This window comes from Hipposideros armiger, unplaced genomic scaffold (assembly GCF_001890085.2).
Source record: "Hipposideros armiger isolate ML-2016 unplaced genomic scaffold, ASM189008v1 scaffold_71, whole genome shotgun sequence".
Taxonomy (NCBI): Eukaryota; Metazoa; Chordata; class Mammalia; order Chiroptera; family Hipposideridae; genus Hipposideros; species Hipposideros armiger.
In genome coordinates this window covers 238,939-264,624 of record NW_017731421.1, presented here as the reverse complement: position 1 = coordinate 264,624, position 25,686 = coordinate 238,939, and the positions used below count along the sequence as shown (strand labels likewise).

At 51.0% G+C, this 25,686-nt stretch overlaps 1 protein-coding gene across 1 annotated transcript; it reads left to right on the top strand.

Moving 5' to 3' along the window:
- Positions 1-12,450: 12,450 nt before the first annotated feature.
- Positions 12,451-24,157, top strand: ISX (intestine specific homeobox). Its single transcript, XM_019642579.1, has 5 exons — positions 12,451-12,476; positions 12,652-12,968; positions 21,064-21,215; positions 22,928-23,044; positions 23,918-24,157. The coding sequence occupies exons 1-5, from the start codon at positions 12,451-12,453 to the stop codon at positions 24,155-24,157; spliced, it is 852 nt and encodes a 283-aa protein (XP_019498124.1).
- Positions 24,158-25,686: the final 1,529 nt, after the last annotated feature.

Below are 25,686 nucleotides of genomic sequence, written 5' to 3'. Positions count from 1 at the left end.
ACGGCCTGGGTTACTGACAAGACGGAGGCTTTTCTTTATGCTAATAATTTAGTAATGTTAATAATGATCATTTCCATTTCCTCCGGAATCCACTTGAACTCCAAGACTATTTCCCAAAGTCCTAATGGAGTCATCCGAGCAGAGGAGGGCCTGGAGGGAGCTAAGAAGACAAACAGAAGGAAGTCAGAGCAAGGGGTGAGGAAGAGAGCGGAGGAAGGCAGAGGGACTTCCCGAGTCCATTGCCAGCCTCAGGAGCCTGACCACCTATGCTCCTGCAGAGCAGGTTCCCTCGGCTTCCCCCCATCCGTCCCCCACCACCAGTATATGCCCTACACAAGAGAAGGCCACGAACGACCAGCTCTCCCTGTTACAAGGCTCTGCACTCTCCCACACTGCCCCGAGGAGAACCTCTCCCTGACTCTCCACGGGCCCTGTGTGAGCTGGCAGCTGCTCTGGCACTACAGAGGAGAGAGGGTGCAGGGGGGACCCATCTTTCTTCTCCAGCCAAAGACCCTACACAAAGGATTTGGCCCAAAAGGGTGATGTTGGAAGCACACACACACACACACACACACACACACGCATCTAAGAACACTAAGGGAGAGTAGGAGACCTCCCAGCCTAGGCAGACTGACTGGGAGATGTGTGTGGCCTCCTCTCCAGTGATTCCTGGATGTGCCAAAGATATTATGCACTTCATCAGCCTCCAGGGGCCAGGCCGGGAGGTGGCCAGCCGGGGCTGAGCAATCAGAGGCCTGCGTGGGCTCGGCGAGGACAGATGCTTCTCTGCTTTATTTCCTATTAGCCCCGTAATGGAATACACTGCATGTAATTGGTACATGAATCAAGAGACACACTCCTTTTATGTTCCATGGGGCTCTGTGGAAACCTCCCTGTGTCCTCTGCCTGGCTCTGGCACTGCTCCAGCTGGTCAACCTGGCATTTCTGGAGCTGGCAGAGAAGATACTTGTTGCAGCCCCTAAATTAGGGAGTAACATAGTCCCTGGCTTTTGGAAGTGGCAGCGATCAAATCATTGGAGGGCCAGCCTTCCTGTTTGGTCCTAGAGAACAAGTCTTTTTCCAAATGTAAGGAATTAGAGAAACCAGGAGGCAGCCAGCGGGAGCAGGTGCCAGCCAGCCGGCCGAGCCGCGACGACCCAGGGCCATCTCACTTCCTGCCACCACCACGGACCTGGCTGCCTCTCAGCCCACCTCTGCCAGGGGTCCCCAAGGTCCCCCTCCACTAATCTTTCTATACTAGCAAGGAGGCAGGTGCCATTGGAAAAGTCTGGGTTTGGGAGACACACAAATTCACATTTGAATAGAAATGTGTGCACCTAAGCCGAGTGACTTTGCCTCCCCCATGCCCCAGTTACCTCATCTGTAAAATGGGCAGGTCATACCTTCCTCCCTGGTTTGTGGTAAAGACCAATGAAATCTCCCAGAAGGTCTGTCACAGAGCTGGTGTCCAACAAATGTCAGTTTGACTGCACCCCCTCTTCATCCCCTGCTCTAGCCCTGACTCCACCCCGTCAGACTGTCATAACTGGCCTTTCATTAAGTCAAAGAAAGAATCCTGGAAATACCCTGAGGGGACGCCTAGGCTCTTCGCTTTAAACACACAGCTGTGAGTTTACTTGTCCCTAAAGCAGTTCTCTTGCAGTGCCACCCATGGCCAAAAATAAAGATCACCAGTGAAATGACCCCCTAATAAAGGCATCCTTGCTTGAATGTCCCACCCCATTTCACACCAGCGTCTGTCACGGCTCCACACACCACTGGGTCAGTCGTCAGCCAACCTCATGGACTATGGGACAATCGTATCCCATGATGCGTGACATGCAGATTAATTTCATCTGAAAATGAAAACCTCACAAACGAAGCAGGATTTCATGAGATCAAAGAAAGTGACACCAGAGCATGGCTCAAATCGCAGGCAGTGTCTGTGACAAATAAGTAGTGAAGAGGCAGGCTCCGCAGTTCAAGCCCCCCCCCCTCTGCTTTCTAGTTGCACAACCGTAAGCAGGTTACTTAACTTCTCCATGCCTCAGTTTCCTTGTAACACATGCATAGTACATCCAATCACGTCGAGCTGCAGTAAAAATAAATCCATCAAGATACACAAAGAGCCAGGCACATGGTAAGCACTCAAAAAAAAATGCTAGTTATTAGTACTATGTAAAGGGTTAGACCTGTTAATAATTAACAAAGAGGGAATCAATGAGGATAATGAATAAGCACCTCAAAAGAGAATAATTTAAATATCAAAGTACTAAGAGAGGCCCTTAGGAAAACTTAGGAAGCCCTCAAGCATTTTTTTTTTGCAAAAATGACGCTCTGTATAGTTGTGCCGTGAAAATCGAATAAGAAGTGAAGGTTGTCCTGACATATTGCTATATCCTCTTGTCGGAAAAATTCCACCAAAAAGAGGAAAATGTGATTCAGTCTTTGTTCCTTCTAAAAAGTAGTACACTATCTTAATTATGGTAAAACAGTATTAAGTGTATGATACAATTTACTAACTTTCATTATATTTTGCTTTATGTTTCCGTGACAGGTTGGTCTCACCCCCAGGGATGAGTCACAGGGTTGACATGGGGCAGAGACAAAACTGGTATCCAAATGGGTGGTTCGAAGCTTTCCCTTGTGGGACATAAATACTTGCCCTTGTGTGTGGCTGGAGAGGGGCCCAGACCAGAGGCACCGAAAGCAGGGGACTCTCTTTCTCTCTTTTCATCAATAAATATTTATTGTGCCAGATACTGTTCTAGATGCTTGGGGTATAGCCATGAACAGATGGACAAAAATCGCCCAGCCCTCATAGGCTTACAATCCAATTGGCAGGAGGGATAGGCGATAAGCTCTGAGCCACAGACACACTAAATAATTCAATCATATCGCACCTAAGAAGGGTCTGGGTGCTATAGAAAAAGAAAAGGAGGGGCCGGCTGAGTGGCACTGCATTGGTTAAGAGCTGGCTTGGGACGCCAGAGGGCCCCGGTTCGGATCCCACATATGAGGGCCAGTGACACTGCCCTCCACAGCTAAGATGCTGAACAACAGCTCAACCTGGAGCTGGGCTGCCATGAGTTGCTGGCGTCGGCGTAGGCTGCAGTCCCTGCTGCAGTGGATTGCCATGGGCTACCGTATGTAGCCAGCAGCCAGCGTGAGCGGCCAGCAGCCACCATCAGCGGCCATCCAGAAGCCGGTGACTGATCTGCCTCACCCAGGAAGAGCACATGATGGTGCCAACTTGGGCCAGTGAAGCAACGTCCTCCACAACTAGACTGAAGAACAAAAGGACAGCAACTTGTCTGTTCCCCTTCCCCCAATTCCCCAGCCCTGTTCCCATCCCCCAATTCTAAAAAAAAAAAAATGTAAAAAAAAGAAAAAGAAATGGAGGGTCAGGGTGTCAGAGCAGGGGTAAGCAGGGAGGGCTCACTGAGAAAGTGGTGTTTGAGCAGGCTAGAAGGCATGAAAGAGTGAGCCGTGAGACTGTGTAGGGAAAGGCATTCCAGGCAGAGGGAAGAGCAAATGCAAAGCGTGTACAACAGGACTTCCAGAAGGTCTGTGTAGCTGGAGCACAGAGAGGCCATGCGGCCAGGTTTCACAGGGCCTCGTAGGCTATTGGTTCTCTTCTGGATTCACGGAGGGTCAGGGCAGGTGCTCAAGCGAGGAGACCAGACATGGTGGCTGTATGGAGCATGGACCCAAGGGGAAAGGAGAGAAGCACAGAACCTCACGTGGTTCTCCCAGGCGGGGACACACTGGCTCATCCCAGAGGGAGGCCAAGGTGTGGAAAGTGGTGGGATTCCGGACCCAGCCGAAGGGTCTCGCTTACAGGTTCCCTCAATAAACCCATTTTATAGAAGAAGAGACTGAAGCACAGAGTGTTGAAGTAACTTGCCCAGAGTTCGCTGCTATGTGGCCTTTCTGATCTTGGAAAAGTTATGTTACTGCTTGTGTGTCCCAGTTTCCTTCTCTGGAATACTCAAAAACAGAAAGGGTGTTCTTTTTTTCCTTTTTTTTTTTTAATCATCTTACTTCATCATCACTACTGATACAATTACAGACTTACCCAAAGAAATAAGAGGTGCTCAGTACACAGTCAACAAAGGATGGAGGGAAGGGAGGGAGGAATCATCCACCCAGAGAAAGCTCTAGAATGAAGACGGTGAGCAAGAGGACGTGACGCATATTTAAGTGATGCACCTGAGAGATGGAGTCTGTGGGTGCAGAAGAATCAAGGACCCCCATCACTGTAGCTACATAACCCTGCACCGCTCGGCACACGCCTCCCCCCAACCCCTTGGAAACCAGGATGAGAGCCATTTGAGCCCTGATGGATGGTGACACGGATAGAAATGTCAACAGATCATAATTGGTCCATAAATGGACCCCATAACACAAGTCACCAGTTTAAGAGCCAGGGACACATTATTAATATTTCTAATTGATGGGCTCATTTGAGAAGTCATCAGGGATGATGAACCAAATAAATTGTGAGTTAAAGGGGCTCCAGAGAGCAGTGCAGGGGGCCTTCCACGCGATGGGTGGTAGCTGTTGGTAGCTGTCACCAGGGAAAGGGACTGCAAAAGGGACTCTGGGGTTGGCGGCAGTGACAGCTGGAAGCAGATTACCAAGAAAGGACAGCGTTTCCTGGTCCAGGGGGGCATGAGGGTGGGGGGAGGAACCACTATCAATTGTGCACCTACTTTGTGCAGGCACTTTATTTGCACTGCCTCCTTCAAGCCACCTCAAGACATGCCTGTCCTTATGCCCATTTTACAGACAAGGCAACCCAAGCTCAGGGAGCTTAAGTCACTTGCTCCATGAAATAGTTGAGCTGGGGTGCAAAGGCGAGAGGTAGCCACTCAGTGATCCATGCTCTTCATCGCCGCACTCTTCTGGCCACCAGTCCAATGCCCCCATTCCACAGAGGCGGAAACTGAGTCCCAGGGATGCAGCCGTACACAAGCAGGTCCACGGCAGAGCTGCGGTAAGGACGCCAGCATCCCGATGTCTATGCTTTCGTTCTTCCTAAGACGCTTTCCTGACTCTTTGGCAGCTTCCCTCCCACTCTCATCACCTTACTCTGCTTTGTTTCCCCTTCGTAGCATTTATCGCCTGCCATGTTGTATGTATTTATTTGTTTGAATGCCAGCATGCTCACTTTTATGAGCTGAGGGTTTGAACTGTTAAATTTTATACCAGCTTGTACCCCAAGATGGTGACGTAGACTTGGACTCGTATGCAGCCAGTGACACACACGTCTGCAGGGTGTGGTCTTCTCAGCAGCATCGAAATGACTGAAATGGCCTTGCTAACTTCTCCCCTTGGCCCACTCCCAGACCCCAATGGACAGGAAGTAGCACTCCCAACATTTGCGCCTGTGAGGGCCTCCTCTGGGCCCTAAGAACCCACTAACCTTTCACACCGACACATTCTTGGCAGGCTACAGGCTTTGCGTCTCATTAAGTTGCCTTTGCACATCTCTGCTTCCACGTGTTATGTCTTCGTTAAGTTTGTCACCAAAAAGGCCATCTTACTTCCTTTCTCCAGGTTTTTAGGGACTTGCTCTTGATAACTCCCAGCTGCGAGCGGTCGTATAGCCTACACTACAAGTGTGTCCCATATTTATGTTTTCCTCCTTGTTACCAATAGAACTCCAATTTATTAGGGGGACAATGTCCCCAGGTTAAAGACTACATTTCTTAGCCCTGCTCTCAGCTGAGAGGGGAGGTTCAATGAGACAAAAGAGAAAGTCATTAGGTGAGATTCCCTCCAGGAAAGCTCTTGAGAAAGGGGCTGACTGAGTTGAGATCGGTCCTGTTTCCCTTCCACCTGGAATTCAAACCTGATGGCTGAACCCCAGCAGCCAGTATGCACTGTGAGGCAGCCATGAGGATGGAGCTGGTGCTAAGTCAGGCAGACCCCGATGAGAGGGAATCTGCCAACACAGTTTTGGCCTGACAACATGAGGGCTCCATTTCCATGACAGCAAAAATACATTTATATTTTTAAGACTTTTATTTCCATATTCTGTGACATGCCATCAAACAAAATGCTAAGCACTGTGCTAACACACTGCTTTGGTTCAGCAGACCCTCACTGAACACCTGTTACGTGCAAGGTACTGTGTTAGATGTGTGATATGAAGACCAAGAAGCCACAGTCCTTGCTTTCAAGGTCCTCACAGTTGGAGGAGGGGGTGGCGGGGATTCCACAAGGAAACTATAAGAGCCGTGTCCACAGGAAAATTCAAAGAGCTTTACCTGTTATGAATATTTTACTGAGTGAGAAACAAACGGTTCGTGAACACAGAAACTTCAAACCCAAAACGGATCAAGTTCAGAGCTGTGACGTTACCAGGTGACTTAAAAAGTGAGAGTGAGGAAGCCATCAAACCTTTACAGAGACTGATCATTACAATGGGGGTTTCCCGCTGGCAGGGGATTGGTTAAAAGTGATTATCTTATATGAGTTTAGGAAGGAGACTTAAATATTTTTTATGGTTATCAGAGGCATTTACAAGACATAATCTAAGTCAAGTTTCGCTCGTGTTCATGAAATAAGCTAGATTTAGTTTTGCTTCCCCAGCTTAAATGGTTTTGTCTCTCCCTGGAGGATTTTCAAGCCTGGTCTCTATTTTATTGTAACAGTGGGAAGTTTGGAGAGCAGAGGAGAACCTGATCCATCCAGGAAGGGCAGAGAAAGACACCCAAAGCACACGCTGCATGTTTAAGAACGAGGATTCAGTCGGCTAGATTTGGGGCAGAGATAGAAGCAGAGACGGAGGGCAGATAAAGAAGAGTTAGTTGGCCAGGTTGAAAGGTTTGGACCTGGCATCTGTACCCGAGTATACACCTGCACATGCACACCACACACGTACACACAAGTACATGTGTAAACACACATGCACATGCATGCACACACGTGCACGCACCTGGACGCACACAGACTGCAGCCGTCCTGAACCTCTCCCCCTTCTCCACGCCTTCCAGGCTCCCTCCTGCCTCCAGACGTCTGCCCAGGCTGTTCCCTCTGCCTAGAACACTCTCCAGCCTACTGGTGAGAAAGATTGGAGGTACCCCCTCTCCTCTGGGCTAGGCTGCACCCCCCCCCCATCTCTACAGCATCCATCTCCACGTGGTTCACAGGTTTTTCACTAAGAATTCCCCTTCAGCTGACTTTTGTGGCCCTGGGCAGTGGAAGTGCTCCACGGGCAATTTCTTCTTTGCTTCTGCTGAGGTCCCTCTGGTTTCAGCCGCCTGGGTGTGAGATTCACCAGGGTATCCAAAAACCTGTGGCTACCTTTTATCCAAGATTTCTGTTTGTTTGGAGCACGAATGTGTGGCCTCCACAACGGCTAAATGCTTCATGTTAAAATCGTGTGCCTAGTTCGTGTGCTGATAGGAAAACACCAGCTCGGCAGTCAGGAAGCCTGGGTTCTGGGCCTTCGCAATACTCATTCATTGTTTCAGGATGATAGATGGTCCCATTCTTCGTACTAGTGTTTATTTGCATCTCTGCCTCATGTCCAAAAAGGCTTGAGGAGGTTGATTTGAATACAGACAACCCAGCACATACTTCAGAGGAACAAATAGATCAAGGGAACAGGAAGCCCAGCACAGTCTAAGATCCAAGAGGCCAAACAAGTTTTTTACACTTAGCTTCCTAGGAGCCATGGAGAAAACAGAAACACAACCACCCACAAGCGATTGGGATGACAGGGATTCTAAAAGTTGGGAAACTTCCCACTTGCTCAGGAGAAGCGGACCTCTCCTGGCTTGGCTGTTCTCCTCGCAGAAACCTTGCGTGAGCCTCAGCAAGATCCAGCTCCCTTCGTCAGGGGAATTCTGGGGAGTACATTTCTCTCCATCTCCTGAGAGATGTCGTGTGGAGAGCAGGCAGTTTGAAGTTACCGTCTCTAGTGAGAACCAGTCTACCGCACGGACATTCTATGTGACCCACTGCGGGGAGATCTATGTGCATTTACAGTCAATCAAGTGGCCCAACCTCTGCACAGAGAGAAGCTAAAGGAAAACCTCTGGGAATACACGTGGGAAGACCTGAGGAAAGGCCTATGGGGCCACCTGTGGGAAAGCCTGTGGGGATGACTCTAAGAATACCTGTGGGAACCCCTATGAGAATACCCGTGGAAATCCCTGTGGAGAGCTGTGTTCTTTCACAGAACAGCTCTATATCTGCTCCTACACCAAGAAATGAGGTCCTAGTCCATCGAGCTAAGCCATAAATTTAGGTTAAAATTTTTTTTCAAAGTACATTTTACAAATCTCCCAAGAAGGCCTTAGGAAAATCCTAACACTGCACCCACAGACACCTGATGGCATGTAAATATCACCTCCTGGTGAGTCCCCCAAATGTTTTAGTAGGAAAATACAGCCCTAAGTGACTAAAGGAATGAATGCAATTCACAGGTTGTTGAATAAAAGCCAACTCCATGTTGGAGGACATCTGCCAACAATGACATTTGGAGGGTTGGAGCAGTTCATCCTGGACCATTTTTTTCTGACAGTAATGAGGCCATTTTAGGTTGGTAACAATAAAACCATGTCACCTGCATAGAAAAGACTTTTAACTTTCTGTTCCTCGTAAAAAAAGGGCAATTCATTCAACTCATCCAAAATTTCTTCCAAGTCATAAAATACCCATTACAGGAAGCAGGGACTGAAGCACGTGGCTCTCGGGATCTGCTTGGAAATTGTGGTCTGGTGTATCAGGACACGATTTCCTCTGACTCTGGTCCTCATGCTGTGTCAATGCCTGTAGCAGGGCAGGGATGCATACTGAGCCCCTGTCGTTTAGCCCATCATTGGTTTCTCTCCACATAATTAGCTTCCCTCCACTGAATCAAAGGCCAAAATCAGTTATTGCTATTGCGATTCTTATACTGTTCCTGACAAATTTTTGCACAAGTGGCATAAAAAGGTCAAATGTGTAAAATAAATGTGCTGAAAACCCAAAGGCTTCCTCATACAAAATATCAGCCTGAGAAACAGCCTTGCACGTATAAAAGGAAATTGACAGATGGCTTAGTCAGAATATCAAGTAAACCAATGGGTCCATCATTTGGGGCTCGTCAAATAGAGAATGAACCTTTACAAAGTGAGGTGATCTACCCTTTGGGTCCATTCAAGACAAGAGCACATGTGTAGAATTACATGGCTATTGAACACTTGAAAAGTGGCAAGTCCAAACTGAGATGAGCTGTAAGTGTACAACACACATCAGATTTCAAATGTAGCCCCCCAAAAATGCAAAATAGCTAATAAATACTTTTATGTTGATTACATGTTGAAATAATATTTCGGCATGTTGGGTGAATAAAATATATGATTAAAATTAATGCCACCGTTTTTTGAGTTTTTTTACTTTTTAAAATGTGGTTACTAGAAAATTTTAAATTACTTGCACATGCCCTGTGGTAGCCATCTCCAAGATGACTCTCAATGATTTCCCCTACCTGGTATTCACACCCTTGTGTAGCCCCCTCCTCTATTGTGTCAGGGTTAGTCTGTGTGAGCAAAGCAATATGTCAGAAGCAATGGTATGCCACTCAAGATTAAGTTATAAAAGACACTGCAGCCTTTGCCTTGGTCTCTTTCCTAATCCCAATCTCTCTCTCTCTCTCTCTCTCTCTCTCTCTCTCTCTCTCTCATCGTTTACTTCAAGGGAATTTAGCTTCTGTGTTATGAGCAGCCCTACAGAGAGGCCTACATAGGAAGGAACTAAGGCTTCCAGCCAACACTCATGTAGCAAAACCTTCTTGGGAGCAGACCCTCCGGCCACAGTCCAACCTTCAGATAACTGCCACCCAACCTACGTCTTGACTCAATTTCATGAGAGACCCTGAGTCAGTACCACCCAACTAAGCCGTGCCCACATTCCTGAACCTCAGAAACCCTGTGACATACTTTTCTTTGCTTCCTGACAGACTTTATCAAACCAAGAACTATGGGGCCGGCTGAGTGGTGTGTTGGTTAAGAGCTGGCTTGGGACACCAGAGGACCCCGGTTCGGATCCCACATATGAGGGCCAGTGACACTGCCCTCCACAGCTAAGATGCTGAACAACAGCTCAACCTGGAGCTGGGCTGCCATGAGTCGCTGGCGACGGTGTAGGCTGCAGCCCCTGCTGCAGTGGGTTACCATGGGCTGCCGTGTGTAGCCAGCAGCCAGCATGAGCGGCCAGCAGCCGCCGTGAGCGGCCGTCCAGAAACCAGCGACTGATCTGCCTCAGCCGGGAAGAGCACAATGATGGTGCCAACTTGGGCCAGTGAAGCAACGTCCTCCACAACTAGACTGAAGAACAAAAGGACAGCAACTTGTCTGTTCCCCTTCCCCAAATTCCCCAGCGCTGTTCCCATCCCCCAATTCCCCAATTTTAAAAAAAAACAAGAACTATGATGACAAAATCCACATTTACCCAAATCAAAATGAGCCAACAAAGCCAGTTTTGATTTGCCAAAAGCCCCACTGAAAATGGGTGAGGAGGTAAACCCAAAGCATCTTGTAGCATTTCAAGCAATTCTCAAATAAGCAATTTCCACCAGTTTGAAAGTTCCATTCCTCTTTTTGCAATAGCCCCATTCTTTGAGGTGCGACCACTCCTTTAGCCAACCAACAGCAGGCCTGACTTCTGTAGGACTCTGGCCTCCCGGCATTAAAGGGTGTACAGCAGGCACTTCACTGTGTGTCCACCAACCTCAATCATTTTCCTGCTGGCCCAGAGGGCAACTCCACTGCCCAGCTCCCTTGCACCTAGGCAGGGTCATATGACTCATCTTGGACACAAAATATGAGCAGAAGTTACATGAACCATTTCCACTTCCAACTTAGAAAATGCCCTCCTCCAAGCTCTCCTATTCCCCGGAAAAGCTGGTGCCCACGAGAGGACAGAAGCATCCTGCTTGGGAAGGAGCCTGGGTCCCTGAACGGATGCCCAACTACGCTGACGATGACATGAGTGAGCAGTGGTGCTCCCAAGATTTTAGGGGTTTTTTGTTCCTGCATCCAGAGCCCACAGTGCCCTCACTGGATCAGCTAGCCTGACACTTCCAAAGGACACAGCTCGTAAAACGGACCATGTGATCATTACCTGTTCCCCATCTCAGGGTGTCCCTCACTGTCCTGACTCGCCCTCTTCAAGGAGCAGGGATCAGCCTTCTCACCCCCCACCTGCCACTCCACCCTCTAAGAGAAGGTCTAGATCCTAATGTCCCAGTTCATAGTCACAGTCTCTCCCAGGGTATCTGTCACTCTCATACAAATCGGCTCCTTGTGGCCAGCATGGCAGCCTAGAGCCAGGGCATTTCAGTCAGGTGGTGACATGACACCCACTACATCCCCATGGCCTGGGCCTCAGTGTCCCCTCACGCACCCTCAAGCCTCACAAAGCCTCTCCTGCTTTGATATTTGCACATCTGAGAGGGATGGCCTGTGGCCTACACTCAGCAGACTGCACCCTGGCCCAGACTCCAGCGTATACGAGACACATTAAACGCTCCTGGCTGAGTAAACACATTTTATTGGGCCTGGGACACTTCCTGCCAGCAGGCTTCCACCTTCCCTTGTCCTGCTCCAGCCTGGCCAGTTCCCAGCACGGCCCCTCCCCATGCCCCCCAAACTCATCCTTCAGCGCCCCTCTGCCCCCTGCCCCTTTTCCCTGACACCTGCGTCCCCAGCCTTAAGGAAGGTGGAGAGTTTCTTATCAGCCGTTTTACTGCCCCCTCCTCCCTGGTTACACAGTCATTGGGAGCAGAACTCCTGGCAAGTACAGGTTGCTGCCTGTCAGCTCCCAGCCGACGGTTTGCTGGGCAGAGACACAGGGTCCTTTCAGGGCTATCTCGGGAGGCAGGTAAGGGGCGTGCCAGCAGGAGAGGAACAGGGAGCATCCCAAAAAGCAAGGAGAGGTACCCCGGGTCAGGAGCCTGTGGAAAGACTTGTGAAGCAAGGTCGGGGAGAGGAGGAAGTCAGGGCCAGCCCAGAGACCCCTGGGGGGCTCAGACAGTAGCCCCATCACAGAGAGACAGCCTGACAGTGACCCAGTGACCCCTCCCTGAGCCTCCACCTCCAGGACAGCAGAAACACAAGCATTCCAAAAGGCAGATTCAGGAGTCTGGAAGCAGCAGAATTGTGAGACGTCCAGAAGGGTGTCTGGGAACAGCCTCCAGCGGCACCTGGGACCCAAGGGTGGCACTCCAGCCTTCCAGAGCCCTGGCCGGAGCCAGCAGGAAAAGACCACACGCCAGAGAAAGGGCAAAGGTGGACACGCGAGATCTCCTCTGGGGACAGGCTTTCTCTTCCTTCCAGCTCTCTGCCCTGTTTCCCACTGGCAGTGACCTCAGAGCCCCTGGACTAGGCCGGAGACTGTGGGGTCGACCACCTGGAAAAGACCCTCTGCAGTAAAACTGAACCCAATTTGGCAATGGTAGCTCCCTTGACACTGAGCCGGTGAGGGCTCTGAGCCTGTGGGCACAGGATACAGCTCTGCTAATGCGACCTGCCTCCTTGATCCCAGGGGTAATTTGAAGTGGCTCATGGAAGTCCCCGGGAAGACGGAATTGTGCTTGGATAATCCGACATGAGGCTCCCCGTTCTCCACTTCTGCTTGCCTTCTTGATTCCAGGAGTTTAGGGGAAAGAACTACGCCACCTTCTACCACCATCATCCTGGGCACGCACGAAGCCCCTTCTGCCCCTCCTCACAGCCGCCCACGGAGAGTGCCAGGGGGGCCTGTTCTCTGCAGGGGTATGGAGAGGAAGAACTCAGAGTGCTGTGAGGCCCCAAAGAAGCTGGGACTGTCATTCTCCATCGACGAGATCTTAAAGAGGCCCGCTGAGAGCAGTGATGGAGTCAGGCTGGAAGGGGCAGGTGGACAGGGCACCAGGCAAGCAGCAGCTACAGGCTCCGGGCCAGAGAGGCCCCCACAGGACCAGCCCCAGGGTAAGTGTCTTCCGGTCATTTATCCATCCTGGGTCTCTCAGGCTCAGCTGGGCTCAGTCAGAGAGAAGGCTGTTTCATACCAACACCTCTCTAAAATTCAGAGATGCCAGGCGCTGGGCTGGTGTCTTACATCTCTTCCTATCTAGCCCAGAACCGTGGTGGGTCCAATGCGACACCAAGGTTGTTAGTTGCAGGATGCAGGAACCCAGGGCTTGCTCCTGTAACCAGGCTCCCCCGAGAATGCTAGTTCCCATGGATTTATTCAGCATTTACAATGCGGTCAGCCCTGACCTGGAGAGTGTACGTGCTCCTCTCTAACTTCAGTGAAAAGGCATCATCACCATAACTGGACAGATGCGGAAACTCATTTGTGAAGGGGAAGAGGTAGACGGTGTCCCCAAGTTACACAGCCAGTAAGCAGAAGCCCCAGAGCAGGGCCTGGCCCTGGCTGCCTGCAAACCCCTCCTCAGTCGCGCATATTCTTCTTAGGCAGAGTTCAGCCTGCACAGCTCCCAGTGGCTGAAGCTTTGCCTGAGATCTGTCCACCCTGATCACCACCAGCGCCGCCACCCTGCAGGCCAGCAGCCCACCCCAGGACACGTTTCCAAATAACAGTGACCAGATCGCAGGCCCCTCCCTGACCGCCAGTTTGAGGACAGGCACTGAGGTGGCTACGTACGCCCTGCCAAGAGTCAGGAATCCATGATGTCAGTCTCTACACAGGCTCGTGTGACCTCAGGGAAGTCCCTTTCACTCAGTCCCTCAGCTGAGTGAAACAGCTTTATCCTCAGTGAAACACTTGAGTGAAGGAAGAGGGAACCGAGATGGTGATGTCTCAAGCAGCCACTGGCGTTGGATAGTCGATGAGCCTGGAGTATCTCATGAGGTTCCCAGCTTTCTCCCCTTTTCCACCCCTTTAACGCAAGGAAAGGTTGGAAAGGAAGCTCAGAGGAGCCCGTGATGCCTTCTCTTCCCACACAGAAAGCCCCAATCCCTCCTCCCAGTTGAGTCTCCCAAGAGGGGCGCTGTACTCTGCTGAAAGCAAGGGGAAGACCCTGATGGTGACATGTCCCCAGGGAGCTGGCGGGTTTCTCTGTAGCTGAGCCTATCAATGGGAAAGGTTAATTTTCAGAAGTTCATTAATATCTTCCAGTGAATTACATGAGCATTCACAGAAACAATTCTCCTGGAAGTCTAACCTCAGTCTCTCCTGCTGCAGCTACATCAAATCCATGACTGTCTACACTGTCCTAATGAGAGACAAAGAGGGGGGTGGGTGAGAGGGTGGGGAAGGAGAGGTCTGATCTCCCCTCCCAGAGATGCTTCCCTTTCCCCTGACAATGTCTGACGGAAAAAAGGCAGCCACTCATTGTAAGCCTCCCCTGAAGACGCTGGCACGTTCCATGTCAGCTACCCTGCTGAACCCAGAGCTGACCCCCCCAGTACATGCTTGCCAAAACTGCAGCTGTAACATTGGACAGTGCCCCGTGGCTCTCACGTACTCTCATGACCACTTTTCCACTGAATTGTCGCATTTGTGAGCCCCCACCTTATAGACGATAAACCAAGAAAAGAGGACAAATCAGCGGCAGAAACTACATGAAGGGTGAGCACTAGAATGGCCCCCAGGAGGCCTGAGACCACCCACTCTAGATCATTCCGGAAGGTGGTTTAAATCTATCCACCTCCCACTCTGCTGGAATTCTGAATTTCCAAGACTAGTGAAGGTCCCACTGGTGGTTTTCAAGATGACGCTGAGGGGTACGCAGACAAAGATGATTTATGTCAATAATTCTAATTATTTTACACTAACGTTCTGCTTAGGAAGCACGATACTGGTTACCCATTCATGGTCATGACGTGAGGTTTTGTTTTAAAAATAAACTTCTTTTTTTAAGTAAATTTTAAAAAGTCTCTTTGGCAAAATGCTGAGCCAATAATAATACAGATGGGATGCCCACACGTCAGAAACTCCAGAGGTAACTGGCAGAAGCTGCAAATGAGCTGGAGTGTGTGAGAGGCTGAGTGAGGAGAGCTGGGAGCTGAAATTCCAGACACCTGGCCTCTCAGCCCCAGGCTGGCTCCGATGCACAGGAGGACCCCAGGCAAGCCGCTCCCGCCTCTGGGCCTCTGTTTCCCCATCTGGAACATGAAAGAGCAGAGCTCTGGGATCCCTCCCAGCTCTGATAGGCCATGACCAATTCTATGACAAACTAGTTGCTGAAAAGCAACTCCATCAGGAAAAAGCCACTTTGTACTAGAGGCTCAGACCCTGAGAAGAGAGAGACCATCTCTGCACCTGAGCCACTGATAACCCTCCACCAGGAAATTGTGACGCTCAGGGAGAAAGAGGAGAGAGAGATAGGCAAAGAAGAGACCACCTCAGTGGGTAAACTGGTGTGGTCTTCGGGCCTGTGGGGGTGGGGGACCCAGATATACAGACAATTCCCTTATCTGTACATGAGCCATTCAGTCACTCAGTGAATTGTTGCAGGGGGCTTCTCTGGGCCAGACTGGGGGCTGAGACGGTGAAGGTGACTAGAACCAGACATAGTGACCACCCACCTGCATTAGGGTGGGGCCAGCAGCAACTAGAGCCTGGGGACACCGCCTTGGGGCAGGGCTGACTCCTGCCCGTCATGTCTAATGGAGATGACACAGTAGAATTCGTGGGATTTGAGGAATATCCTATAGCAATGGTCAGCAAATTTTTTTTTTACAAAAGGCCACGTAGTAACTTAAAGCTTAAATGGCTAGATGGTCTCTGTTGCAATTACTCAACTCTGCCATCATAGCTGAAAAGGAGACAGTGTGTAAATGAAGGGGTATGTTTCTGTTCTAATAAAACTTTATTTACTATAACAAGTGGAGGGCCGGATCTGGCCTCAGGCTGTAGATTACCAACCCCTAACTTGGTGGTGTGACATTCAAAGTCCTTCACAGGCTGGTCCTGTTGGTCCCCAGATTCATCTCTCATCATACCCTCCCTACCCCCACTCTACTCTCCAGGCACATGGAGCTTCTAACTTCCAGCCTTTCCTGTCCTTTAAATGCCTGCAAACCTCTGCCCTTTAGAAGCCTCTGCTTCCCCTTCTTCCTTCTTTGCTTCTTTCCCTTTTCCTCCCCACTGTGTTAGTTCCTTGTGGCTATTGGGACAAATTACCACAAACTGAGTGGTACCAGGGTGTAGGATGTGGACACATCTCTTTGGGAGGAACACAATTCAACCCACTACACCTTCCCTCACATCTTCACCCCTTTATGTCCCTCTCTCTCCTCACTCTTCCCTGTCCACCTCCTTGTTTTCCTCTCCTCCTTGCACCCCCTCACTCTTTTCCCTCCGCTCCAGCCTCCTCAGCCCACACTGCCCAGAGTGAACAGCAGGGGCTCTGCTCTGCTCCAGGCGCTGGAGAAAGGGTCGAGGCTCAGGCTGTGGCCGAGGCCTGTGGTGTGCCTTGTCGCTCTGGCCCTCAGACCCGGAGAGCCAGAGAGCAGATGGGAGCAGGGCCGAAGGACACAGCTAAAAGCTTATCATCCTCTCAGGAGAAGTGTGGTTTGGTCTCTCTCCACCGGATACCCTCTCTCAGCCTCTGCCATCAGAGCTACAACCTAAGGTGGCCCTGGGGACATTCCCACAGGGCTGGGGGCACCTGGAGGGTCGTTCTAGAAATGAGAACCTGGCTCAGGCCCTGTGGGAACACAAGGAAGTGCACGGCTTGGCCTCTGCTTGCAGGAAAGCATTGCATTTGTGTAGGTTCCCCAGAAAGCAGGCCTGAAGGGAAGACTCTGAGCACCGGTAGTTTACCTGGGACGTGCAAAGAACACCAGCAGGGAAGGAGCGAAATAAGACAAAGAAGGAAAGACAGCAAAGAGAGGGTATGTGGTGAAGCCCGTGACCACTGTGAGAAACTGAGGCTTAGATCCTTTAGGAAATGGAGCCAATCTAGGGGCTTTTTAGCCCAGAGATACATGTCCTGGCAGGAGGAAGTTGACTAGGAGCACAGGTATGAGAGATGCAAAAAAAATCAAGGCGTTGACACCACTATAACAACAGGACCCCAGAGTATCGGGAGGAATCCGAGTGGACAGAGGAGGCTGAAAGCCTTGGCTGTGATTGAGATTCACTCCCTGCGTTATACGCTGCATCCAGGCAGGCAGCATAAGCTGCTGAGTGTCACCTGAGTGGCAGGCATGTCTATTGCTGCACAGCAAATTGTCCCAAAACATAGTGGCTTAAGGTAACCATAAACGTGTATCATCTCATTCAGATTCCAGATCAGGAACCTGGGAGTGACCTGACTGGGTGGGTCCCTCATGAGGTCGCAGTAAAGATGTTGTTTGGGGCTGCAGTCACCTGAAGTCCAAGCTGGAGTAAAGGGGATTTATTTCCACGGCTGGCGAGTTGGCGCCAGCTGTTGGAGGAGGCTTCCGTTTCTCCCCAGGTGGGGGCTCCCCACATGCCCCTGAGTGTCCTCCCAAAATGCGGAGGCATCTGTCAGAGAGAACATCTGAGAAGGAGGGAGCCGTGTGGAAGCTGCATCCTCTAGGACCCAGCCTAAGAACCTTCGTGGCAGCACTGCCACTACACTGCATTGGTTGTGGGGGTCACTGAGGTGACCACACATTAAAGAAGGGAAGAAACCAATGGGTTCTATCCACAGGTATTAGTTGGGTGTGGGGACGCATCGGGCAGCAGAACACAAGCACAACCCTGCCCGGATCTAGCTTCTAGTCTAGCAGGGGCGACAAACAGCCATCCAATAATCACCAATGAAAACACGAGGACCGCTGGGATAAGCGCAGGGGAGAGGGTGACACAGTGCTCGGATGGCCTACTCTAAGGGAGGTTTGGCCTGTCTGGGAGGCCAGCGGAGGCTTCCTTAGCAGAGATCATGGCCCGTGCTGTGCGCATGAGGGAACTGCAGGGAGTCCGTGACCGGGCTGCAAAGAAGACGCCGGCGCAGGTCTGCCCTGGAGACTCGTGCCCTACACCCCACCTGTCCTGTCCCGGAGGTGTCCCCAGCCTGCAGGAGGGCTCCCAAGGGCGCCCTGGGTCTCCTTGAGGCTGCACCCGCTGCCTTAGGAAGACAAGGACACGATGCATTCCAGAGACTTGGCCCAGTGACAAAGCCCGGGGGGCTTTAGCTGAGCAGCCAGGCCCCATTAGCAGACCGCCGAGAACGCACAATCACGGGAGGGAACCGAGCACGGAGAAACATCGGTTTATAATTAGGTGGCCTAATCACCTGTGTAAATTGTGTATTTCGTATGATCAATGTGCTAAATGGCTCAGGTTTAATTAAGTTCTGCTGACTCGTTCTCTTTGAAGGCCCACTGAAGTGTGATCACAGCTTGCAGTGAATCACGGGGAGGGGAGCAAGTTGAAAGGGGGGCAGTTCCCCACCGTCTCCCTGCCACCCCACGTGCCCTTCCCGAGGTGCCCTGTGGGTGGGCTGCACTGTGGCCACCAGCTTCTGGGCTTCTCTGCCTGGTCCGGAAATGCCAGGCCTGGGCAGGAACTCAAGGATCTTCTGACTCCCAATCCAGTCCTCCTTCCAGGGCTCAGATAACAGGGCCCAACACCACCATCATCCTCTCTGAGCTGGCGTCTGGAAGATCTCAGCCTTTCCTGATGATTAAGAATCTTACCTCGTGCATAGGATGCCCCATCTATGAGCTGGCACCTCCAGCTTTCTGTTTAATGAGGTCCAAATTTCTGCGGGTTAACTTCTGTGCTCTCCCTTCTTCTCTGTTCCACACTCCGGTCTGCTGGGCTGCCTTCTCTCCCATGCCTCCTTTCTCTTATACCCTTGTGATCTGTAACCCCAGCATCAGCCATGCTAACCCCCGCCACCCCGTCCCTAGAGCAGCCTCCTCCTGTCCATGGCGGGAAAACTGAAGTGCGGACCTTCATGGTCTCTGAGCCGACCGTTCAGACACCGCTGTTCCCCACGCCTCTCTGCCCTGTGCACCACGGGCAGGTCCACTCTGCTCTGAGTCACCACCCAGGGCTCTCAGGCACCATCCTCTCCACCGGATGACCTCCTCCTCCCCCGGGACCAGCAGGGAGATGGGCGTGGGCCAGTCTATCCTTCCTCTTACTTGCCCTATACGTTCAGTTTCCCCAACGCCAAAAAAGTAGGCTCTATGACTGATGGATACTCTCTCTCCTAGAGATATGTGGCAATTAGAGGAAACTGCAACACAGGGAGCAAGTTTACTGGGGAGTTTACATGATGTTGTGATGTTCAGTGTTCTTAATTCCCCTGGGCCACACATGCATTCCCTCTCCAGCTGTCAACTGTCAGCTGTCCACATTCCCAGCAAGCCTCCTTGAAGGGCTATCTACAGTCACTGCCTCCTCTGCCTCCCCCACCCCCTCTCCTCCACCCTCTGTCACCTGAGCCCTCGCTGTCTCTGCTCTGTGAGAACTGCGATCATTAAGGTCCTCGGCAGAGCCAGGTTCTGCAAGCACTCTTCTGTCCTCACTGTAATCAGTCTGTTCACAGCATGGACACAGCTGAGCCTTCCTTCTTCCTTGAACCAGCTTCTTCCCTGGGTGTCCGTATCACTCACCTTCCTCGCTTTCCTTCTACCTCAGAGGCTGCCCCTTCTTGGTCTCCCTCACCGGCTTCTCTTGGCTCCCACATTGGCAGCTTAACCTCTAAATGGTGAAGGGGCCCCAGGCTAGCTCGTAGACCCTCCACTCTTCTCCACCTACACTTCCTGCCTCAATGATCTCACCTGCTCCCATCACTTCAAAGGCCAAATACATGCTGATTCCCAAATGTGAACCTCAGTCCTGGGCTTCCCTTTGAACTCCAGATATACTCATTTATGCATCTGCCTAGTCAATCAGTTCCTTTGAACAACCGATAGGCATCTACGTCCAAATCAAATACCTGATCTCTCTCTCTCTCTCTCTCTCTCTCTCTCTCTCTCTCTCTCTCACACACACACACACACACACACACACACACACACACACACCTGGCTTCATGGGCATGTGTGCGACTAGTGTAATTGTACAAGGTACACTCAGATAGAATTTAATGGTTTAATGCTTACGGTCACGATCTTGAAATTCTTAATAATTTTTATGTTTGAATCTGTGTTTTGTAAGTGAAGTCCAATGAGACCATGAAGCACACACCAGGGCCTAGATCCTCAATTCGTGCTCATCCCCTCTTCCCTGGGATGGGCTCTTGGCCACCAATTTTCCCACCTGGAGCCAGTGACCACTGCCTCCTCCATCCTGGGGTGGAGGGATGGGCTAGGCGTGTGTGTGAGAAAGGCTAAGGTAAGGCACACACACCCTAGCACCCAGTGGAAGGGTGGTCCCTGGGTCCCTGTAACACTCACCCTGTTAGTATCCCTTTGCCCAAGGGAACACAGCCTTAGCTAGCAAATAAAAACACACCCTGACAGGTCAGGAAAGAGACTGAGCAAGAAAGGAAAAATCTGTCTTCCTGCTTTTTTAACAAGGGCCCCACATTTTCCTTTGCACTAGTCCCCACAAATGATGTAGCCGGCCCTGAGTGGACATGAGGCTGGACAGGTGATTGGAAAAATGTTGTAAGGTGCTGACTGCTGTGGAGTTCAGTCTTTACTTTGCAGACCAAGGTTGGCAAACTTTTTCTATAAAGAGCCAGATGGTAATTAGTTTAGGTTTTGTGGGCCATATAGTTTCTGCTGCTATGGCACAAAAGAAGCCATAGACAGTACATAAACCAATAGATGGGGCTGTGTTCCAATAAAACTTTATTGACAAAAACAGACAGTGAGCTGGATTTGGCCCGCAGGCTGTAGTTTGCCATCCCATGTTGTAGACAAAGGGGAGACCGTTGAAGGCATCCGAGCAGCGAAAGGACAATCGGAGGAGTTCCTAGGTTACTTTGGCCTCCCTGTCTAAGATGGACGGGAAGGGGGTCAGCCTAGGGGCAGGGTTTCAAGGAAAAAGAATATTGCACAACTGCAAGCACGGGGTGCCAGGGGCCAAGACTCGATAGTGGCCGCAGAGGTTGAAAGGGTGGAACAAGGCCACACAAAGCCAACACCAAGGTCACTAACACCACTCGGCCCCTCTTCCATCCAGAGGAGAGAAGGAGCAAGCGGAGGGTCCGAACCACCTTCACCACCGAGCAGCTGCATGAGCTGGAGAAGATCTTTCACTTCACCCATTACCCAGACGTCCACATCCGCACCCAGCTGGCGGCCAGGCTCAACCTCCCAGAAGCTCAGGTGCAGGTACAGCCATCCCCACCCTCAGCCCCCACCTCAACGCACCTGGGGCCATGGGGGAGACAATATGGATCCTGGACCCTCCAGGATACCCAGTCCGAAACTCTCCATTGGCTTTGTCCTATGAGCATAGTCATATTTGCCAAATATGTGCCAGGAAGGGGGGTTACCATAGTTATAAGATGGTTTCTCTCCTTGGGGAGTGGAAGTGTGACCACTGATGGTCCCTGACATCTGCTTCCACACCCTTCCTTTCCACTTGGCCACAGTTCTAGAACATCATTCACCAGGCAGCCTCATTTGCAAAATAGGTCTTGACAATCTAGACCGGGGTCAACCCACTTTCCCTGTAAGGGGCCAGATGGCAATTCTGTTAGGCTTTGAAGGCCATATGGTCACTGCCACAACTACTCAACTCTGCCACTGTAGCATAAAAGCAGCCATAGATAGTACATAAAGAAATGAGCATGGCAGTGTTCCAATAAAACTTTATCAATGAACACTAAAACGTCAATTTCGTATCATTTGCATGTGTCGCAAAATATCATTCTTCTTTTGGTTTTTTTCCCAACCATTTCAAATGTGAAAACCATTCTTAGCTCATGAGCCACACAGTAACAGGTGGAAGGCCAGGCTTAGCTGGCAGGCCTTAGCCACATGGGCATCACTCTGAAGGCAGCACAGAGAAGTGGGAAGGCTTCTGGAACCATGGTCTGAGACTTGGTGGAAGCACCGACTGCCTAATTTCTACTCTAATTTCTTCACACCTGAGTATCTATGGCTTCATCTGTGGTTAGAGATACAATAGCCCCTGTCACTCACCAGGGGTGTATGTCCCTCCCTCTTTGCACATCCCCACTTTTGCAACCACCATTCTAGCAAACCCAAACCCAATGGTTGCATGGTTCGCACTCTCTCTAACATAGTTTTCTAAGTTGCTCATTTTTTTTAAAACAAATATATGGTGGACTCATTCAAATTCAAAACCTGAGCCAGGACCCAGGTCAACGTTCTACTCTTCATTCTATCCCAACCTACTTCTCTTCTGGCTAAGATGCACCCCTCTCTTAGACTTCTCCCCTTTTTCTTCCCATGTGGAATCAGTCACCAGCTAAGTGGACAGCACCTGCAGCTCAGAATTCTGCCTCTGCAGAATGACCAAGTACAAATGACCACGTGTCAGGCAATCAGGGCGCTCATGACTACAGGAACATGTCAGTGCTCCTGTAGCGGCCAAGGGGCTCACGAGGGTTGCAAACCAGTAGCCTGCCAGAAGGAAACAGCCCACAGGTGGGTTTTATTTGATCTGCACTGTATTTTAAAACTCAGAGCTTTCACATCCAAATCAAGATTTCTGCCTTAGAAGGTGGTTGAGCCTGCAAGGCTGGGCACACATCTCCACATGGCAGCTGCTGGCTGGAGCTGAGAGGCTGGCTCCCTTACGTTCTGTTCTCCACAGACCCCACCACTCTCAATCACATAACCCTCCGCTGCTTTACTCCCAGATGAGCCCCCAGCCCTGTAGGCGCTGAAAGCTGTGATCCCCATCCCCGCTCAGAAGGCTGACCTCCGGAGCCAGAGAAATCCTGGGTGCCATGGAGCGCTCTGAACTGTAAAGTGCCAGTCCCGTGAAGATGTCGTTGTTATGCACGTTGGGGGAGGTACTAGATGGAGAAAAAACATTTTGCTTATCTCCACCCTCTCTCTCCCCCTCCCAGATCTGGTTTCAGAATCAGCGCGCCAAGTGGCGGAAGCAGGAGAAGGTAGGCAGCATCGGGGCTCCGCAGCAGCTGAGTGACGCCAACGTGGCCCCAGCCACCAATCCGGACATGGGTGTGAGTGGCTGAGGCCCCAAAGGGTTTGGGGGGGTCCACTATCTAAGAAGATCCTACCCAGACTCTGAAGGGAGGAAACTCCTCCATAGTCAAAAGTGCAAGGGGAATTCTTTTAGAATGGCATGGGCAAGGATGCTCTGGAAGTCTGTGGGGCCTGGGACAATCACTGCCTCATTCTGTCCCCATGTCCTCATCTGCTGAGTGATAATCACAATGCCTCTCCCTCCTCCGGGGACTGGCTTGTAATCCTTGTGCAAAACTTCACAGTTTACAGAACAGTCACGAAGAAAAGGGCAGTACACAGAAGCCGCGCACTTTGGCTCCAGAGCCAGACTGCCAAGGTTCGAATCCCAGCTCTGTACTGAGCAGCGGGGTGGCCTGGAAGACTCACTGTGCCCCTCAGAGGACAGTAATAGTTTTGATGAAGATGAAATGACTGAGATGTGAAGAATACTTGGCACTTAGGAAGTGCTCCCTAAGTATTAGCTGCCCACTGAGTCAACACATACTTGGAGTCTGAACCAGATGCTAAACTCTGGGGAGACAGTACTCCACAAAATAGTCCTACAGCTAAAGGTTTGTGCAGACCCGCAGTGATGCTTTGAGGCAGGATTTTTTTTTAATCTATTTTTTTTTCTTACTAATGCAGAAACTGGGCTCTGAGAAGCAAAGTGACTTTTCCACATCAAGCAATTGCTGTAAATGGTGGGATGAGGACCAGGCTTTCTGGCCCCCAGGGCACACGCTTCTCCCCAGGTTGGTCGCCCTACTCAGCCCGAGCTGCCCAGGTCACGGGAGAAAGGTTGGGAAGCTGCAGGACAGCCCCGGGTCAAGCTTAGCACTCACTTCTCTCCTGACCTCTCCTTGTGACAGGGTCCCCTGCTGCTGCCCCCTGCACTGTCCAGGCTGGCTCCTCCCCCGGGGTGTTATCCATCAGCTCAAGGTCAGCTGGCCTCTGCCTGGTTCCCTGCCCGGATCACCGTCTTCCCACGCCACCCATGCGAGACACAGCCTCTCCCAGACCCTGTCATCCAGCAGACCTGCTTTCCAACATCCGGCTTCCTTCCCCCTCTGCACCCCAAATGGGGCAGCATCTGTGCCACTCCAACATAGGGCTCAGATGGACATCCTCTCCCCTGTGGAGCCGCTCTCCTCTCCAGGTGAAGGCAAGTGGCGGGAAGGCACCCAGGCCTCTGAGGGAGTCAATCTCATGATACAACAATGGCCCACAGCCCAGGAAGCCCCCCCGAGCATGCCTCTTGGAAGGTTGCAGCAGACTCAGCAGCAAGGTGGCCAATGAAGGCGGCCCTCCTGGCTCGACGACAGAGGCTGTGTCAGGTCTCAGGATGAACTCTGGAACGAGGAGGTCGTCCTCTTGCACCTGTCCTTCCTCTAACTTGCTGTGTGACCTCCAGCCAGTCACTCACCCTCTCTGGACCTTATTTATAACATGAGGAAGTTGGGTAAGATGACTTCTGAGGTCCCTTCCGGCCTGGACTTTGGTGAAGTGAACCATGGTGAGAGCAGGGGCATAAAAAGGCCAAGGAGAGGATGTTTGTTCTTTCATTCATGACACATTTATTGAGCACCTACTGTGTGCTCCATCAATGGAACTGAATATTGACATGAACAACTGAGGCTCTGCCCCTACAAGCTCAGTTCAGGTTGGTCTAAGGGATAGTGCTGACCTTGACCTGTAAGCAGAACATTTGTCAATGGCCTTGCAATTGGCCCATGTCTAACAGATTTCTGTAGGGCTCTGGTGTGAATGTCTTAAAGAGAGAGAAAAATATAGGAACATTTTTTAAACTTTTAAACAGAATTTCGTGTCTTTGGTTATTCTGTTGAATGGGGGAGGGATGCTGTCATTTTTGGTCTGAATGAAGAGGAAGACAGGGAGCTCTTTTCAGAGTTTATTTCCTGGGACTTGTGTCAGGGGCCCAGCAGGAAAGCTAGCCTCTCTCTGCCCTGGGTTTCATTTGATTCTGCTGTTTCCTGGAAGCAAGGCCTTGGGCAAGCCACACGCCCTGTCTGAGCCTCAGTTTTGACGTCCGTAAAATGTCCTGTCTACCTGGCCTGCCTCACAGAGCAGTCAGGAGGCTCTGAAAGGAAGCAAAAGTGCTTTGCAAAGTGTGAGGGCTGGGCCCATTGGGGAGTGATGCTGTCCCACATTCCACCAGTAAAGTGGCTGCTCTGAGTCCCAGCCTGGGATCGGTCACTCCTGCTTAGAGGAAGGCGACCACTGAACTTGCCTTCCACATGAGTATCACTGAGATGTGCCCTGCTGGGGGAGAACAGGGCCTGCTCCCCTGAGCCGGGCAGGCTGGATTGACCTCTATGTGCGGTCCTAGAAATCCTAGGATTCAGCCCCAAATCCCAGAACCTCTGCGATCTGAGAAGCAGAGTGACTTTTCTACATCAAGCCATTGCTGTAAGTGGTGGGATGAGGCCCAGGCTCTCTGGCTCCCAGGAGTCCGGGACCCACCTAGGAGCTGGGCAGGGAATCGGGAAGCCTGCACTCTCCCTAATTGCTGCATAACCTTGCATTTGACCTCTGGGCCTCAGCTTTCTCATCTGTAAACCAGAGGCAGCAAGTCTAGCTCTGCCTTCAGGCAGGCAATACGCCGGAACCACAGACTACA

Coding starts and splice junctions, on each gene's coding strand:
- ISX (XM_019642579.1), top strand. CDS start 12,451: ATGGTAGCTCCCTTGACACTGAGCCG. Junction 12,969..21,063: donor CCCACAGGACCAGCCCCAGG/GTAAGTGTCTTC, acceptor TCTTCCATCCAG/AGGAGAGAAGGAGCAAGCGG. Junction 23,045..23,917: donor CCACCAATCCGGACATGGGT/GTGAGTGGCTGA, acceptor TCCTTGTGACAG/GGTCCCCTGCTGCTGCCCCC.